This window comes from Scaptodrosophila lebanonensis, unplaced genomic scaffold, assembly GCF_003285725.1.
Source record: "Scaptodrosophila lebanonensis strain 11010-0011.00,11010-0021.00 unplaced genomic scaffold, SlebRS2 tig00001412-arrow-pilon, whole genome shotgun sequence".
NCBI classification, from domain to species: Eukaryota; Metazoa; Arthropoda; class Insecta; order Diptera; family Drosophilidae; genus Scaptodrosophila; species Scaptodrosophila lebanonensis.
This window is the reverse complement of record NW_022060739.1, coordinates 10,099,002-10,114,491: the sequence shown is the minus strand read 5'-3', so window position 1 is coordinate 10,114,491 and position 15,490 is coordinate 10,099,002. Positions and strand designations below refer to the sequence as shown.

Below are 15,490 nucleotides of genomic sequence, written 5' to 3'. Positions count from 1 at the left end.
TTTGTTGGGAGTAAGTAATTAAGTTAAGTGCGGTGGTAGAAAGCGTATCTCTCCTTCTATTACAAAATAAGCAAATGTTTTACAATTATCGTTCACTCACCGCCATGTTTTCATCAGCAACGATGTGTAGGTGATGCAGAAGCCCATGTGACGCGTCCATTTGGTTGCAATGCACCAGGTGGTGTCCAAGTAGGGAAATATGGCGACCATCTGTAAAAATATAAAGAGAATTCAGTTTTCTCGAAAGCGGCTTGCTGACCAAATCAGTGGTTTTGCGTCCAATTTGCTTCAAGCACTTTAATCTGACTTAATGACTGGCAATTTGATGATGTTGCCCCAAACCCCCCAACTCCCAAGCCACCCAAACGACACTCGAATTGGCAGTAAGTTGACAGCAGACATGCCAAGTGTCAATTGGCATAGTGGTGGCGAGTAATGAGAATGTACTCCCCGGGGAGTGGAGTTGTTAGCGTGTTATTCTGCTTTATAATTGAGGTCAAAAAGTCGAGCCTTAAATAAGCTTAGTTACAGATTAAGCCTTAATTATTTACAATGCGATTTGGACGTTATTGCGGAGATAAAACGGTGGTTGGCTGCTCGGAAATATAATTTCTTGATTTGTGTAAATTGTATAAAAAATATACTGGTCTTATAAATATCTTGAAATACTGGCTCTTGGCCAAAATACAATTTCCAAGTCTTAAGTAAGTGAACGTCTGAGCTCTGCGTTAAGAGTATGAACATATCTTACTAAACAGATGTTCAAAAAGCGATTTTTCATAAATAAATTAAAGCAATATGTACATTATACATATGATTGTACGGCCCTCTACCTCGTATACTCTAAATTACAACCAAAATAAAGGCCTCAGTCATAACAATACAGGAACACCCCTTGTCTTGTGAGTCGCCGGAGCTTTAAAATATAATTATAAATAGTAGAATTACATAGTTGGTTTATTAGTCAAAGAATGTTATACTAACTAATTTGTATAATAATAAAATTCTGAGACAACACCGCTGAACAACTAAGAAGCTTTAGAATACCTTTGTTTCGAAATAATTATATTTAACGGAGGTGCTTTCGTTATGGCTGGACTTGAATCTTTAGTCAATAGTTCTAAAAAGCAATGTTTTATTCAAAGCAGATACAATTAAACGCTTATAAAACTTTCTATTCACATCTGATACAGTATCACCGCAAAAATCTTCAAAATGGTTCTCAAATATCGTATCTAGTCTAAAAACATATTGACTTTCGAGGGGAATTCTTTCATAGCCACATAGGGAATTAGTTACTGATTTTTTGAACTGCATTTATTTTAACCTTGGAAACCTTGATTTCTTATCGCGAGCTACCGAATCGATTGCTCTTACAAACCAAGTATTTATAAATGAAAATGTAGAGCCCATAAAAGGTGTTATAAATGCAGAATTGTATAAAGAATTTATAGCTCGAATAATGTTTAACACAAAACACTAGTTTAAATCGTACTTTAATCTTAAGATTCTAAGACATCGAAATAAAATCCAAGATTCCATTATGCTGGTTAGGATTGGCGCGTTGGGTTCAGACACTGGTCGCAAGTCTTCATGCCAGGCTTGTATTCTTCGATTTGCAGGGTCGTCTCGAATAAATCGTGTTTTCTGTGTATTAGTGTGGTGGCCTCTTCGAGAATTTCCTGTGAATCGGCTGTCTTCGAGATGGCCAAATGGGCTGACAATGCCACCCTGTCGGCACTTATGGCCCAGATGCGTAAATTGTGGACATGCTCGACGCCCTCGATTTGCATGAAAGTTTGTCGCACCTCCTCGTAGTCCATATAATCGGGCGTGGCCTCCATTAGCACCAGCAGAACGTCCCGCATTATGGCAATGGTCGTTACGACCACAATTATTGAGAAAATGAATGTGCAGATGGAGTCCACAAAGGCCCATTCCGGTTTGAAGAATATGATGAGAGCAGCGATGAAAATGCCTATGCTTTGGATCATATCGCCCACGACATGAATGATAGCAGCCCGAACATTGATATTATCATTAGGACTGCCATGGGAATGGCCGTGGGCGAAGTGCATGGAGACGCTGGTAATCAGATTCTGTTTGGTTGCATCCATCGGTGCATTGACCAGAGTCTTCTCCGAGGTGACAATTTTCAGAACTTTGGGCTTGCGAGGCTTATGCGAATGACCGTGACTGTGGGAGTGTCCGTGGGTCAGCTGTATGGCCATAATGAGATTAAAGAGGAATCCCAATGCTGAAGTAATCAGCATGATGATGGCATCCACATCATGTTCCCCCGTCCACAGGCGTTGTATGGCCAGCCAGACGAGTATGAGGGTGATGACCCAAATGAGATAAACCGAGATCATGGCTCCAATTACCTCGGCCCGGTACCAGCCGAAGTTCATGCGCTGTGTGGAGGGTCGGGCGCCCACGTAGAGCGCAAATAGCGAGATGAGGAAGGCAGCCAGGTCGCTCAATAGATGCGCTGCATCGGCGGCTATGGCCAAGCTCTTAGACAATATTCCACCAATGACCTCAATGATCATGAATACAAGGCACAGCACACAGGCAACAATCAGTTTTCTGCGCGCTGTCTTGTCCATGCCCTGCTTGGTCTGATCCCTATGACAATGATCCCGGTAGGTGGTTATGTGGGAGTGTCCCACAATTGTCAGTGTGCGCATTGAGTCCGAGCGTCTCAATTGTTTCCCTGTACGCTGCTCACTAACCTCCGATTTTTTCTCATTGGGCACATCGGATGATCTGGACACTGGTGGTGGTGGTGGCGGATCGGAAGGTGGCGGCTCTTCTGACTTTCGCTCGCCACTTCCTCGTCCTCTGTTATCCTCATTCGCATTTCCGGCAGCTTCTTCATGCGACTCGTCTATAACTAATTTCCTTTCAGGTGGTTGCGTTGCTTTCATTATCCTGCAAAATGGCGAGCCCAATATATTGCCAACCCCACAGCACTTGGTGCTGCTCGGCTCTATCATTTCCGAGCTTTGCCGGTTTAGTTCCTTGGGCAGCACCTTTAAGGACTTTGTATCCATTTCTTTCTCGTTCGTCTGCGTGCTCATTGTGTGCAACACACTCCTCCGCTTGGGCTTGGAGGCTTCCCAAATGCGATGCAGTTTCTCCTCGTAATCCGTATTGGTTTGTGGCGCACTCCCATCGGTTTCGCTGTGAGGCTCATGGACTGTGGTTGCTCGCGATGTCGGACTAAGCGGCCTTGGTGCCACGGTTCCGGCCTGCGCAGGATCTATGTCCGGTATTTTAAGCAGCTCCTGCATGGCCTGAATCATGGCCTCCTCATCTTCGCTATCATCGTCATCGGGCTGCTTCTTTTGTTGATTCTCAGCCATAGCTGTCCTCTTTTTTTTTTTTTTAATAACACTTTGATTGAAAAATCAGTTACATCCTAAAGTAATTTTTTTTTTCGTTATTCTCTTTTCTGTTTTGTAACCTTTGACTCCGCGTGCCACTTTCTATTGTGTTGCCAACAGGACTCTTAACCTGTTTGTTGCTGTTGCTGGGTTGTTACACCTTTTTACGAGTATGTGCCACTAGAGACACATTGTTGGCTAGCTAGCTAATGCTGCGACAATATAATTGTAAGAGTTGACGACAAAGCCAGCAACAGCGACTGCTGTATACCCTTTGCTTGCCGCAAAAGAAAACCATTACATGAGAAGTGGAAAGAGTGGTGTAAGAGAGCTCTAAAGATTTAATTTAAATACATTAGCTTCTAGTTTAATTTGTCAAGAGTCAGCTTTAACTGAAGATGTCAGACTTCTGGAAATATTATAACAAATATTTGCTATTTTTTGGATAAGCATAGGCACCTTCAAGTAAGTTGAAATCGGGCAGCCTACTCGTGGCTGTTGCATACAATCTTAAAAGCTGAACAAGACCATTTGCTCCCTTTGAGTGTAGGGTATGAAATGGCTGCCATTTAAAAACACATAACAGGACTTTTATGTTGCGGTTGCCCATGCGGGTAAATTGTAAGTGAAAGACATGGCCACACGTCTGTCCGTCCGCAGATGGTGTGCTTTTAATTATAAATGAGGCTATGCTAGACCTTTTGTCACATTAGCAGCTCATAAGCCTGCACCTTTAATGGTCTTTAGCTGTTTGCCATTCATAACTTTTAATGGGTTAAGTAGCTTGTGCTGCTGACATGTTTTAACACACATTCGCACTCACCTCCAGATACATAATGGCACAACCAATCAACGTGATCAACAAAAATATTGGACTGGCCACCTTGAAGACCTTCACACGACGATGACGAAATAGATAGCCGGCCATCAGAAAGGTGCCACAGGCACAGCCAATTGATATTGTCAATAGGGATATCCTGCAAAGAAGTGAACAAGTGTCCTCTATTGTTCTGAAGAGCTGGCTGACTGTGTGTGTGGCTTACTTACCTAAATGGCCAATGGTACTCGGCCAGACAGGGCTCTGGACCCGTGCAATAGTCACAGCCGGGCGCACATTGCAAGCACTTGAATACATCTGTATAGTAATTGCTTATATTGTCCTGATGCTCTTGCCAGGCAATCTCCATGATGGTGCCATTGAAGCCGTCCGGATGCCGCAGCGAGTAGAAGCCACGCTTGCACAGGCACTGATAGGCGCCCCGTGACCAGGTATTGGGTGTGGCAGCCAGTATTTTGCTGCCCGTTATGGTGGGAGACTCGCTGCTGGGTTGACGGTAATCGCACTGCACAGTGGGATGGGGAATGCAAATGAAAAACGAACAATATTAGTAGAAAATTCAAAACTTTTCAGGAAATGTACATGAGATATCATTTCTCTAAAAAATTAATGTTGTGGGAAGGTTAGTTGTAGGTCCCTTTTATCTATAGAACTGTGACAAAGAGTTTATTTTACTAACGAGGGAAAACTAGCATACTCTTTCACCCCCTGGGTACAGGGTATAAAAAGAGCTACCTGAGGGAGGGGAGGCTTAAAAGCTTTAAAACTTATTTATATTTCGGGTTTGAAAAAGGAACAAACTCGAAGAAATCTTTTATTGCATTTGACTTCAACATTTACTCACTTGACGGTCAAATTAAAACTTATTTCTAATAAGAGTTTGACAAAGGAAAAACTTGAAAGCAATCGCATATAGCATTTGACTTCAACTTTTGCCCACTTGAAGGTCAAATTAAAACTTATTTTATTTAAGAGTTTGAAAAAGAAAAAATTGAAAGCAATTTGACTTCAACATTTACCCACTTGAGGGTCAAATTTTGAGGGACACTTTCACCCTAAAAAGACAGAGAGTGCTAATATTTGATCTCGCTAGAGAGATGATACATGATGAGTGGTTCTAAGGGAAAGATATATTTGTACTAGAGCTGCAAAACGATCGATAAGACTTTTCCCGATAGTTTGCTCCACTGTGCATGTTGCAGGGCTTTTGCAATCAACCGGAAAGCACTCTGGCCTTTGCATTTTGAACCTACCACCATGGAGTTGCGATGGCATTTGTGTGAGCTGTGGAAGGCCTGCAAGTCGTTGATGGTCTCCACATCATTCCCGATAATAAGGGCCGCACTGCTTCCGATACTGGCGCCCACATATAGCCGTCGAGCCGCTGTCTGCTGTTTGTGCTTCTGCTGTGGGCTGCCGAAGCGATAGGGCGCCGCCTCGCATTGATTCACACGCAGGGACGTTACATCAATGTCAATGCTAATGAAGCCCCGCAGTCCGTGGCGTCCAGTCGGCGGTATGGCGATGCTGTACGAGACCAGCCAGCTGCTCAGGGAGCAGGAGAAATAGGGATAGGTCCACCAGCCTTTATAGTAATTGTTCGGTGGGCTCGGCGCGAATTTCGGTGAACGTAGTGTTGGGGTGCTGGTTTCATCGTCGAACCTGCGGAAAAGACAGTTGTTGATAATAATGTTGTTGTTGTGTTTGTTGTTGTTGTTATTGTTGTGTTTGTTGTTGTTGTTGCGGCCTAAAGCCTATGGCAAACTTTTTGCCTGTTTGCCTAATTGCTAGCGCCAGCGCGTGCCAATTTTCATTTCAATATTTTCCACCGACTTTCGCTCCCAATTTGACTTTTTGTCGTTGTCGCTATCGTTGTTGTTGTTGTTGTTGTTTTGTATTCGTTTCTATGCTTACCACGGATAGCTGTGCGCCGGCTTCTTTCCAATTTGCAGTCCCTCCTCCTCGTAGCGCTGCGTTTCGCCAATCTTTTCATGGTTGCTTTTCACCCACCAAACATACGACTGCACAGCCCCATTTGTGAGGTTCAAAGCCAAAATGCGTGCACCCGTTATGTATTCATCCGTGAGCAAGCCCTTGGCCAAAGCATCCGACAGTCCTGTATGCGAGTGGGTGGTTGGGTGTGTTTGTAGGTCAGCAGAGAAAAGCATGGAAAAAGGGGAGAAAAACGGCGAAATTTAAAATATAGCCCACGTTTCGCTGCATTGCTTTTTTTTTTTTAATGCATTCACAACCGTTGCTGCCTCAAATTTATGGCTGTAAGTTCCGGGGCGAGAGATTTCGAGTGCTTGTATATAGCCGGGGATTAACTTTTTCCCATTATCTAGATTGTCATTGTTTCTAAGAATTACTACACTGTTACATTATTTGAAGAATTGTTTACGTATTATTGGCAAAAAACAAGTATAAGATGTGATTGGGTTTGCTGATAACAAAACCCGTTGACTATCTGAGTTCAATAGGCGCATCAAAAACTGACTATAAATATAAACACTCTGATAGAGGAAGCTCAGTTTAGCATCAACAGTGCATCGAATGACACAGTCGAAGAGCTCGAATAATAGCAAACACAATGATCAAGTATATATTTCTATTCGTAACTGGATTAGCCAGCATTAAAGGGGATTTAACACCAAAAGACCCTGTAAGTAGGAAAATTGTCAGAACATCCTTAATTTACCTTCATCTACCTTCAATCATTTAAAAATATATTTTTATTTTTTTAGTTTTACGACAGCTTGCATTATGCAACGTTATCGAATGGAGATTTTCAGGAATTACAAATAGAGGAAGACAATCAATTGTATAAAACCCAAGCGATAAATCTTTTGAGTGATCTTCTGACTCTTTATTCACAACTTATTCAGGAGCAGCAAAGTAAAATATCTGACTTGAAGAGCACTGTCGATACGAATTCAAGGCTGATAATGGATTTGGAAACCCAATTGGCTTATTGCCAACCAATCAGTTGCCGTAGCTTTGCCAATCAGAGTGGTGTTTTCGAAATAAAAGTACCTCAGATCGAGGCATTCAGAGCAGTCTGCGATGCTGAAATCGCTGGATCTGGCTGGATGGTCATTTATCGCCGAACCACTGACAAAGATTCGAGTAATTTCCAACGCGACTGGCAGACATATGAGAACGGGTTTGGTGATTTCGACGACGATTTCTTCATCGGTCTCAAGAAGTTGTATTACACTTTAAAGTCGGAACCCCACGAGCTATATGTTCATCTTTCAAACGAATACAATGAGACTAGCTTTGCACATTACGACAATTTTTCTATTGGTAATGCGAGCGAGTCCTATATGCTGAAGACATTGGGTAAGTTTTCGGGTGATGCTCGTGATTTTATGTCGAACAGAATAGATGGAAAGTTTTCAACCTACGATCGAGATAACGACGGCGTGGATTCGGATAATTGTGCAAGTGCATCTGTTGGGGCCTGGTGGTATAAAGGAGCTTGTGATCGGTATGTTAATAGAATATTATCGCTCTTAATAATGAAATATTAAACTGGTGCTGTCTTTTCAGTAATATGCATGAACGATACCTCGGTAATTATAATATGTGGGCTAGTGGCACCCCTTGGCCAAAATACATAGCCTCTGTCCAATTTATGATAAGATCTAAGCTGGATTAGTGCTTAAAACTTGGATCAAAATTTATGATAAGACCTAAGCTGGATTAGTGCCTAAAACATGGCCCAAAACTACTTGTACTTCAATTGTATGCGGAGCAGGGGAAATCCATCTGCCTTTTAAATGTATTGCCGTTGGTTTTAAAAAATAGCAAGTTGTCGAATCTGCTCAGCTATTGTTAATTTGTTTATTATAACAGCATTGATCTGTTTGCTTTCTCTTTCAATAATAAATTTGAACATTTTCGCAATCAACCTATTGTTATTTAAAATGTTTTAAAACGCGTAACGAGCCTCCAGTTTCCATGCCATTGTCAACAATGATAGTAAATGCTTGTATCGCAGCAAAAATAGGACACATGTACTTGAACGCCTTTGTTTTGTGTATTTTATTCGTTGCGCAGCGGCATTTTCAATTTTATTTAATTAAAAGTGTACGCGGATGAGTTAAAATTGTTTAAATAGCGCAATGATGAATGCTCCATTGTTATGGTTTTATTACTGAATACCCTGCACGTAATGGGGGAAGATAGTATAAGCGTTTTGCAATGGAATATAAATTCTACATATAACTTAAGTTTCCTTTATCAATTCCTTATATTTGAACAATATTTCAATTTTAGTTCTCAAATGTAAAAATGTCGAATTGTAATCAAGGCATACCTTGAACTAAGTTTAATTTTAATAACCGACTTGATTTTATTTGATAATTTGTTTCATTTATTGTTGTAAATTAATTTGTCTTATGAATATTTCAAATATTTCAGAGTATTTCATATTCTGCACTCATCTACAGCGTTCTCGTTTGCTTTTATGATTTTCTGCATTTGTAACTGGCGCTTACAATTAATTAGAGCCATGCTGAGCTCGTTAGTAAATTGTAAAGTATCCGGGCTCTCTACATGCACAAAATTAAAATGAGAAATGTGTATGTTTGCAGCAACAATAGCTTTTTCCTTCATGCAATTTACATTTCATAAATGAATAGTGATTAAGTAACTGATTGCATTTCCGCTTGCAGCAATAATGCAACAATGCAGCTTATTGTTGTTTTTTTGTCGATAATACTATAATCTATATAAAGTATTAACCGATCTCATATTTTTTGCTTGTATATAAATAAAATGATATTTATTTAAAAACAATTTACATATGTTCTAGAAATAGCTTTGGCGGAAGATAAACCTATCTGTGCCTTCCTTAAAGCCGATTCTGCCCTTTTAGTCCATTGTTTTGACTGTTCTTTCATCGCATGTGTGAATTAATGGACCTCTGTTTCATCCTTACTTATAAATCAACTCAAAAAGTCGGCTTCATTTTCTTTCTTTCTCATTTTCTACCAAAAACCACTTTTTGAAATGCCCACCAATACTTCCATAATGGATTTATTTTGTACCATTTGGTGAACCGCAGCCAATTGTAAAAGATGGAGCGGACTAGCCCGATAAAAATTCCACTCGGCTTTGATATTGGTCGAATCAAATACTTACGTATTGTATGACTAATGAGAGCCTTCAAAAGGTGTCTAATTAAAGGCTACATAATTATGCGGCGCACTTCTAATTTGCTGATAATTTTGGAAATGAAATTTAATACCTGCCTCTGTTTTAAATGTCGACTTGACGTTAAGGCATTTCTAATTGCCGGCGACGACAATCATTAGAACGTGTGGGGCGGTTGCAAGTTTTTTATCCTGACAGGCATGTCAACAAAGGGGCAATGATTAATATGCAGGGCAGCAAAGTGCGGATGTTCATTGTTGGGCTTAAAAAGCTAATATTTTCACAACACTTGCCCCGTCTGGAGGCCCTGCAACTTAACGCCTGCCCGTGTTGCCTTCTTTTTTTGTTCTTGTTGTTTGACTTTTAACAAGTCACACCGTGTGAATGAAAATGAAAAGTGTAGCCAGCAAGGACGAAACACAAAAAAAACCCAACTGTTTACAAAGTAAACTTATTTAAATTCGATTAGCGAAACTTCCACAGCACTTTTCCACGTGCCCTACAACTTGGCATTGGGCTCCATTTTTCCATTTCCGTTACATACCTACATGCATATTTTATTTCCCTTTACCTTCCCCCTTGCATCCTTGCTAATGGTTTGCTTGTGAATGGACTGCTACTGGGAGCTACTTTTCAGCACTTTCTCTGTGCGCCAGCATGCTGTGCAAAAGCGCAAAGAAATAAAGGAATAAAACAAATAAACGGGTCCAGCTAAACGTCAACACGGCCCTTGGACATGGATTAGTTAGTTGGAAAAAGTTTTGCCTGCGCGTCGAAATGAAATGGAAACAAAAACCAGCCAGAAGGCGACTGTTTGCACTGACAGATGCGACACACATGTATTTTTATACTATTGTATATGTACGTATGTGTGTATAAGTAGTCTGTTTATATAAAGTGTGTTATGAATCATATGCAGTCATCAGAGTTTCAACTGAAAGGCGGAGGACACAATTCACAACTTGTCTCGTCAGAGAATATAATTTAATAACTACTTTGAAATATTTTGTAATCCCAAAGAGGCTTACGAATGTATTCATTTAAGGCTTATACAATATATTTAAATCTTTCTGCTAAGGCAATCATTCAAAGAGCTTATTAGTGAAGACTATTTCTTACCAAAAGATGTTCAACAATAATATTGATAGCTGTAATTAATATTTATTTAAAATTAATGTGAATCCCTGTTGTTGCAGATGCCTGCAAATTCTGTGCGGATTATTCAAACTCTAATATTTGTTATGGAGGCAAAAACTAAGTGTGCAATATATCGGCAAGCCCAGCAAAAACAATTGTTTTACTTTCAACAACAAAATAGATACGACTAAAGGCTGCAAATAAAATGTCGAATAATTATCAGAAATAATAATTATAAAAATTAAAAATGTAAAGTATTTATTTCTATGGCCTTAACTATTGAGTCGATTTCTTTTTTAAATGCTAGCGTAACAGTCAAATTTTAAAGGCTGTCAATGTTACATCACTCATACGCTCCGTTGGTCAAGAAAAGCACATACTGGGCAGAGGCAGAGATTTATCTACGTTTTCTATAAGCAGCAAAGTTCCTAAGGAGCACCGAACTATATATCCCTTTATCCCAGTTTCAATTTTAAAGTGTTTTATCCTTTGGCGACTGTCAATGTTACATCACTCATACGCCCCGTCGGCCAACAAACGCACATGCTAGGCAGAGGCAGAGATTTGTCTAAATTTTCCATAATCAGCAATGTTCCTAAGGAACTCCGAAATATTTAACTACTATAGGGCAGTTTAATTAGAATGGAAAACTTATTTATGCTTTGAAAAAGAGGAACTATGAACTGCAGTAGAAATGCTAGAACGCTTGAGTGAATAAAATATTTCTTAAGATACAAAGTATGCAATAAATTTCCAATATCTTTGGCCTTCCAATGTTGTAGTTTACTTGTGAGGCAAACTCATTTTCTAATAATAGATTTTTTAAGATACAAAGTATGCAATAAATTTCCAATATCTTTGGCTTTCCAATATTATAGTTTTCTTGTGAGACAAACTCAATAGTGCAACTCATTTTCTTTGTCGGCTGGCACTGACCTTAGCATTAACATGGCACGGTATTGTTTTTGTCAGTTCCTGCTGTCACCGCCTGGAGTGCTGAGTTCTGATGCTCAGTTTTCGCTCATCTATGTGTGTGGCAGCTCATAAGCATTTGCTCGTGATGTTCTGCCATTCATCATCTGCGTGCCATTGCCTTTTAAGCACCACATACACAATTATACGCCCGTCCCTTCACACACACCTTCTGCTGGTCCACTGCTTAGCTTAGCGCATAATCAATCTTATGTGAGTTGAGAATTTATTGCCATGACCAAGAAAGTGTTCAGGAGTGTAAGTATGTGTGGGTGTTTGGAATAAACAAACGCTTGTGCAATTGTTACAATTTGTAAGTTGGCCAAAAGAAATGTCGACACACTCACACACACATATATACTTGTGTTTGCAGTTTATGCAAAATTGGCAATTATTCAAGTTTTTGTGAGTGCGTTTCTGTTGTCTTGGCAGGTGTATTTGTCTGCTGTCTGTTGTTATAATTAAATTTGCCTGAATTGCCGCCTGTCTTTCTGTCAGTCTGTCAGCAGGTCCTTGTTTGGAATTTTTGTAGCATGTTATGAAATTTAAAATTCAAAATTGAATTGTTTACTTTTAATGCAATCCACCTTTATCAAATTAGACCAAAAGCGACAGCTGCGTGTCAGAATTTTTTGTGGAAAAGTATAAATCTGTTTCTAGAAATTGGATTTCATATTTAAGGTAAGATGGGGTTAATTGAATGAATGTACCAAGTTACTGCACAATTGTAACTGAGTGTAGCCTCTGGGTGCTTGCAAAAAAATCTTCTTTATGTTTCTGATTTGTCTGAGTGGATGGTAGAGAGAGATTGCAGTTAACAGAATATTTCTCGCTCATATTTCGATTTATATTTCTTTTATATATTTCTCATTGATCTTTACTTCAAATAGTAATAAGTATTATTTTAAATAATAATTAATGTAGATTTCAATTGCTATGGTATTTTTTAAAACAATTAAGAGCGATTGCCAAAATGTGTTAACGACTGATAACCAGAAAGGCAAAAATATAACATTTTTCACCCATCTGTTTAAATCTAAAGCCAAATAGCTGGAGAGCCGTCTGCATAGAAAATTAATATTCTCATCACATTTTAGAATTAATATATTTTAATATCTTGGGTAAACATAAGCGAAATTGAAATGTTGGGTTAAGCATTCTTTAAAATGCAAATTATGAATAAAAAAAGAATGTTTGAAATACATTATGAAAATGAATAAAAAATTCCCGGCTTACATAAAATATGTGAGTTATGAGTGAGCAAAAAAACACTTTATTGTTAAATTATTTCATTTATATTTTTGTTGTGTAGGCGTAGAAAGATAAGTATATTTCTATGTATACTTATAGTGCCAATTATTAGATAAGCTCCTTAAAACCTTTTGACAACCAAGTATTTAGAACCAGATCAACATCTTCAGTAATATTAAAATCTACTACCCAGCACAGTGTCTGAAAAATGTCTCTGGCAGCCATGTTGATGTATGTGTCGGGGACTAAAATTAACATAAAATACATGCTTAAGCTCTGAAGTAAACAACTGAATTCTGCTGTCTTTCATTCCAAATAAATAGCCCTTGCTTGTTACAAGCATACTCGCATGTACTGATATACATATTTTCAGGATACACACGAGTATATGAGCGTGTTTTAACATGTCTGCTGTTGCCAGTCAAAAAATTTAAACATGACATTGTCGTTTGTAACTTTCCACAGATGTCTGGGCAGGGCACACGCATAATTCACTCAAAACAGAGACAAAATATATATAAAAATCTGGCCCACAACTGTCGGCCATTAAACGCACACAACTATAGACATATGGGTATGCATGTATGTAGATGTACATACATATAAAGGTTGATGGCGGCTTAAGCCCAAGCATTTGCAGCGAATCACAGCCAGAGTCAGAGTGTGGAATGGGACCATCATGTGTCAAATAACGAGGCAGAGACGAACTTTAAACTTAATATACAAGGCTGGCAAGAGCAGCAACTTAAAACGACAAGGGACCAATAACAGAAACAACAACGAGAGCAGCAGCAGCGTTGTCAAGCATATGAGAGTCAGTTGGCCTACCAACAACAACAGCAACAACAACAACAATATTTTGCGAGAAAATGAAGGCGTTTGATGCGTTGCCGCAAGTGCGTCGTTGTCGCCACTGGTGAATTGTGTCCTGTCATGGCAAGCCTTGAAAATGCCAGCGGCAGCAGCAGCAGTAGCAGCAACAGCAACAACAACAACAACGCCAGCAAAGGCGACAAGCCAAAGCTATCAGTGTGTCGTGTAGTCAAGGACACGCCATGATTCGTAGCTTCCGCAACAGACGAGCAAAAATCGCGCACACTACAATGCTCTGGATAATAATAACAACAACAACAGCAACAGCAACACAAGCTGAAACAACAATGGTACATTCTGTTGCTTGCGTGCTGAAGCGCATACAAGTTGCTTTTCTAACCCCAACCACCACTTGATTCTCGCTTTCACGTTTTCAATGCCCCACAATGCTCGGTCCCGTACCACTCCAACATTTTGACACTGAAAAGGTGCGACGTGTCAGCAAAAATCGCACAAAGTGAAAGCGAATTCGGTGCTACACACTCAAACGGGAGCAACAGGAGCCGCCTTATACATACACAACTAATCCTGCGATATGTACAAGTATATATGTATGTATGTATGTACATTCGATGGCTTGGCGTGCCATTTGGCTCGTTCCCACAGCCTGTTCAAAATTCTGCTGGCATGCATATTAAATGCGGATGTGCGCATTAAAATCGAATAAATTTAAGCCAATTCGAAAGCGCCAGTTACTAAAAAGGTTATCAATTGCCTGATTGATTGGCATTGGCATTATGGGGCCATGTGAAAAGCAAACAAAAAGGCGCTTGGGTTTTCAAAAATGTGTTGCCTACTTTTGGGCGTCGGCATTCCTATACTTTATTTCAATTTCTCCATTGGATGTGATCGATATTTCTAAATAATTTTCGATTGCAGTCTTGCAACTGAAACTTTTTGATATTTTCAATTTAGCCAAATTTTTGGTATTCATATTTTTAATTGCTTTTTTGATTAGGCAAAGAAATTTCGTGTTCTAATTTATGGGTTTTCATACTTGTATGCACACACGAATAGTCAAAAGTACTGTGCATTATATGTGAAGGGTATCACATATACTGAATATTTAAATGTAGATTTTTAAATTACTTCAGCTCTAAAGTTGTCACCTACTCTTTATTGCTAAAGCTTATACATTATTTGAAATTAAATTTAGAAATAAAATGAATTTCCAATTTTAAATTACTTCAGCTCTAAAGTTGACACCGTCTTCTCGTTCCTTAAGCTTGTATTATTTGAAATTAAATTTAAAAACAAAATGAGTTTCCAATTTTTAAACTACATTTTTAAAATACTTCAGCTCTAAAGTTGACATCTTCTCTTTATTCCTTAAACTTTTATTATTTAAAATTAACTTCCAAAATAAAATGAACTTTCTTCCTGTTCCACAACGTATTAGCTTGTATTGTTACTTTTTTTTCCTATACAAATAAAGATTAGCTTATTGCAGAGCTCATTCAATATTCTTCAATTATACAATAAATGCGACTAAATAAAAATAATATATAATTTTTTATGTATTTTATTGAACTCTTACGTACAAAAACACAGAGGAATGATTCATTCATTTGTTTGCCAACATTTGATAATTTGCTTTGAATACATTTTTGTAACAAAAGCTTATTATTATTTGAAAGCAATATATATACTTGTATATAAAATTTTTTAAGCAGTTCACTGCAAATTTGTAATCCTACTTTGAAGCGTCATTTCCTCATGCCTGTTCATATTGCTTAAAAACTTTTTCAACTATTGTTTCTAAAAGTTCCCCAAACTCCCACAACACATTTAAAAACTCCCGACCCCTGCCAACGCATTGACATTGAATTGTAACAGCCGGAAATTAAATTTTTACTGGCCATGCACAACA

General features: G+C 38.9%; 3 protein-coding genes across 3 annotated transcripts in view; 1 reads left to right on the top strand and 2 right to left on the bottom strand.

Moving 5' to 3' along the window:
- Nucleotides 1–15,490, bottom strand: part of LOC115631134 (probable G-protein coupled receptor CG31760) — a 41,294-nt gene that overhangs the window by 4,825 nt on the left and 20,979 nt on the right. The window contains 5 exon segments of the mRNA XM_030527802.1: nt 101–210; nt 4,213–4,366; nt 4,437–4,732; nt 5,481–5,889; nt 6,142–6,343. Coding sequence (XP_030383662.1) covers nt 101–210; nt 4,213–4,366; nt 4,437–4,732; nt 5,481–5,889; nt 6,142–6,343 — 1,171 coding nt within the window.
- On the bottom strand, nt 1,551–3,368 carry LOC115631173 (zinc transporter 2). Its single transcript, XM_030527862.1, has one exon. It carries the CDS (start codon nt 3,366–3,368, stop codon nt 1,551–1,553), a length of 1,818 nt encoding a protein of 605 aa, XP_030383722.1.
- LOC115631135 (ficolin-1-like) lies at nt 6,765–8,140 on the top strand. Its single transcript, XM_030527803.1, has 3 exons — nt 6,765–6,889; nt 6,972–7,717; nt 7,780–8,140. The coding sequence occupies exons 1-3, from the start codon at nt 6,818–6,820 to the stop codon at nt 7,886–7,888; spliced, it is 927 nt and encodes a 308-aa protein (XP_030383663.1). The 5' UTR covers nt 6,765–6,817; the 3' UTR covers nt 7,889–8,140.

What these genes read in the sequence shown, in the direction of transcription:
- LOC115631135 (XM_030527803.1), top strand. Translation starts at nt 6,818, where the DNA reads ATGATCAAGTATATATTTCTATTCGTAACTGGATTAGCCAGCATTAAA. An exon ending in ATTTAACACCAAAAGACCCT is followed by an intron (nt 6,890 to 6,971) that starts GTAAGTAGGAAA and finishes TTATTTTTTTAG; the next exon opens with TTTTACGACAGCTTGCATTA. An exon ending in TATAAAGGAGCTTGTGATCG is followed by an intron (nt 7,718 to 7,779) that starts GTATGTTAATAG and finishes CTGTCTTTTCAG; the next exon opens with TAATATGCATGAACGATACC.
- LOC115631173 (XM_030527862.1), bottom strand. Translation starts at nt 3,368, where the DNA reads ATGGCTGAGAATCAACAAAAGAAGCAGCCCGATGACGATGATAGCGAA.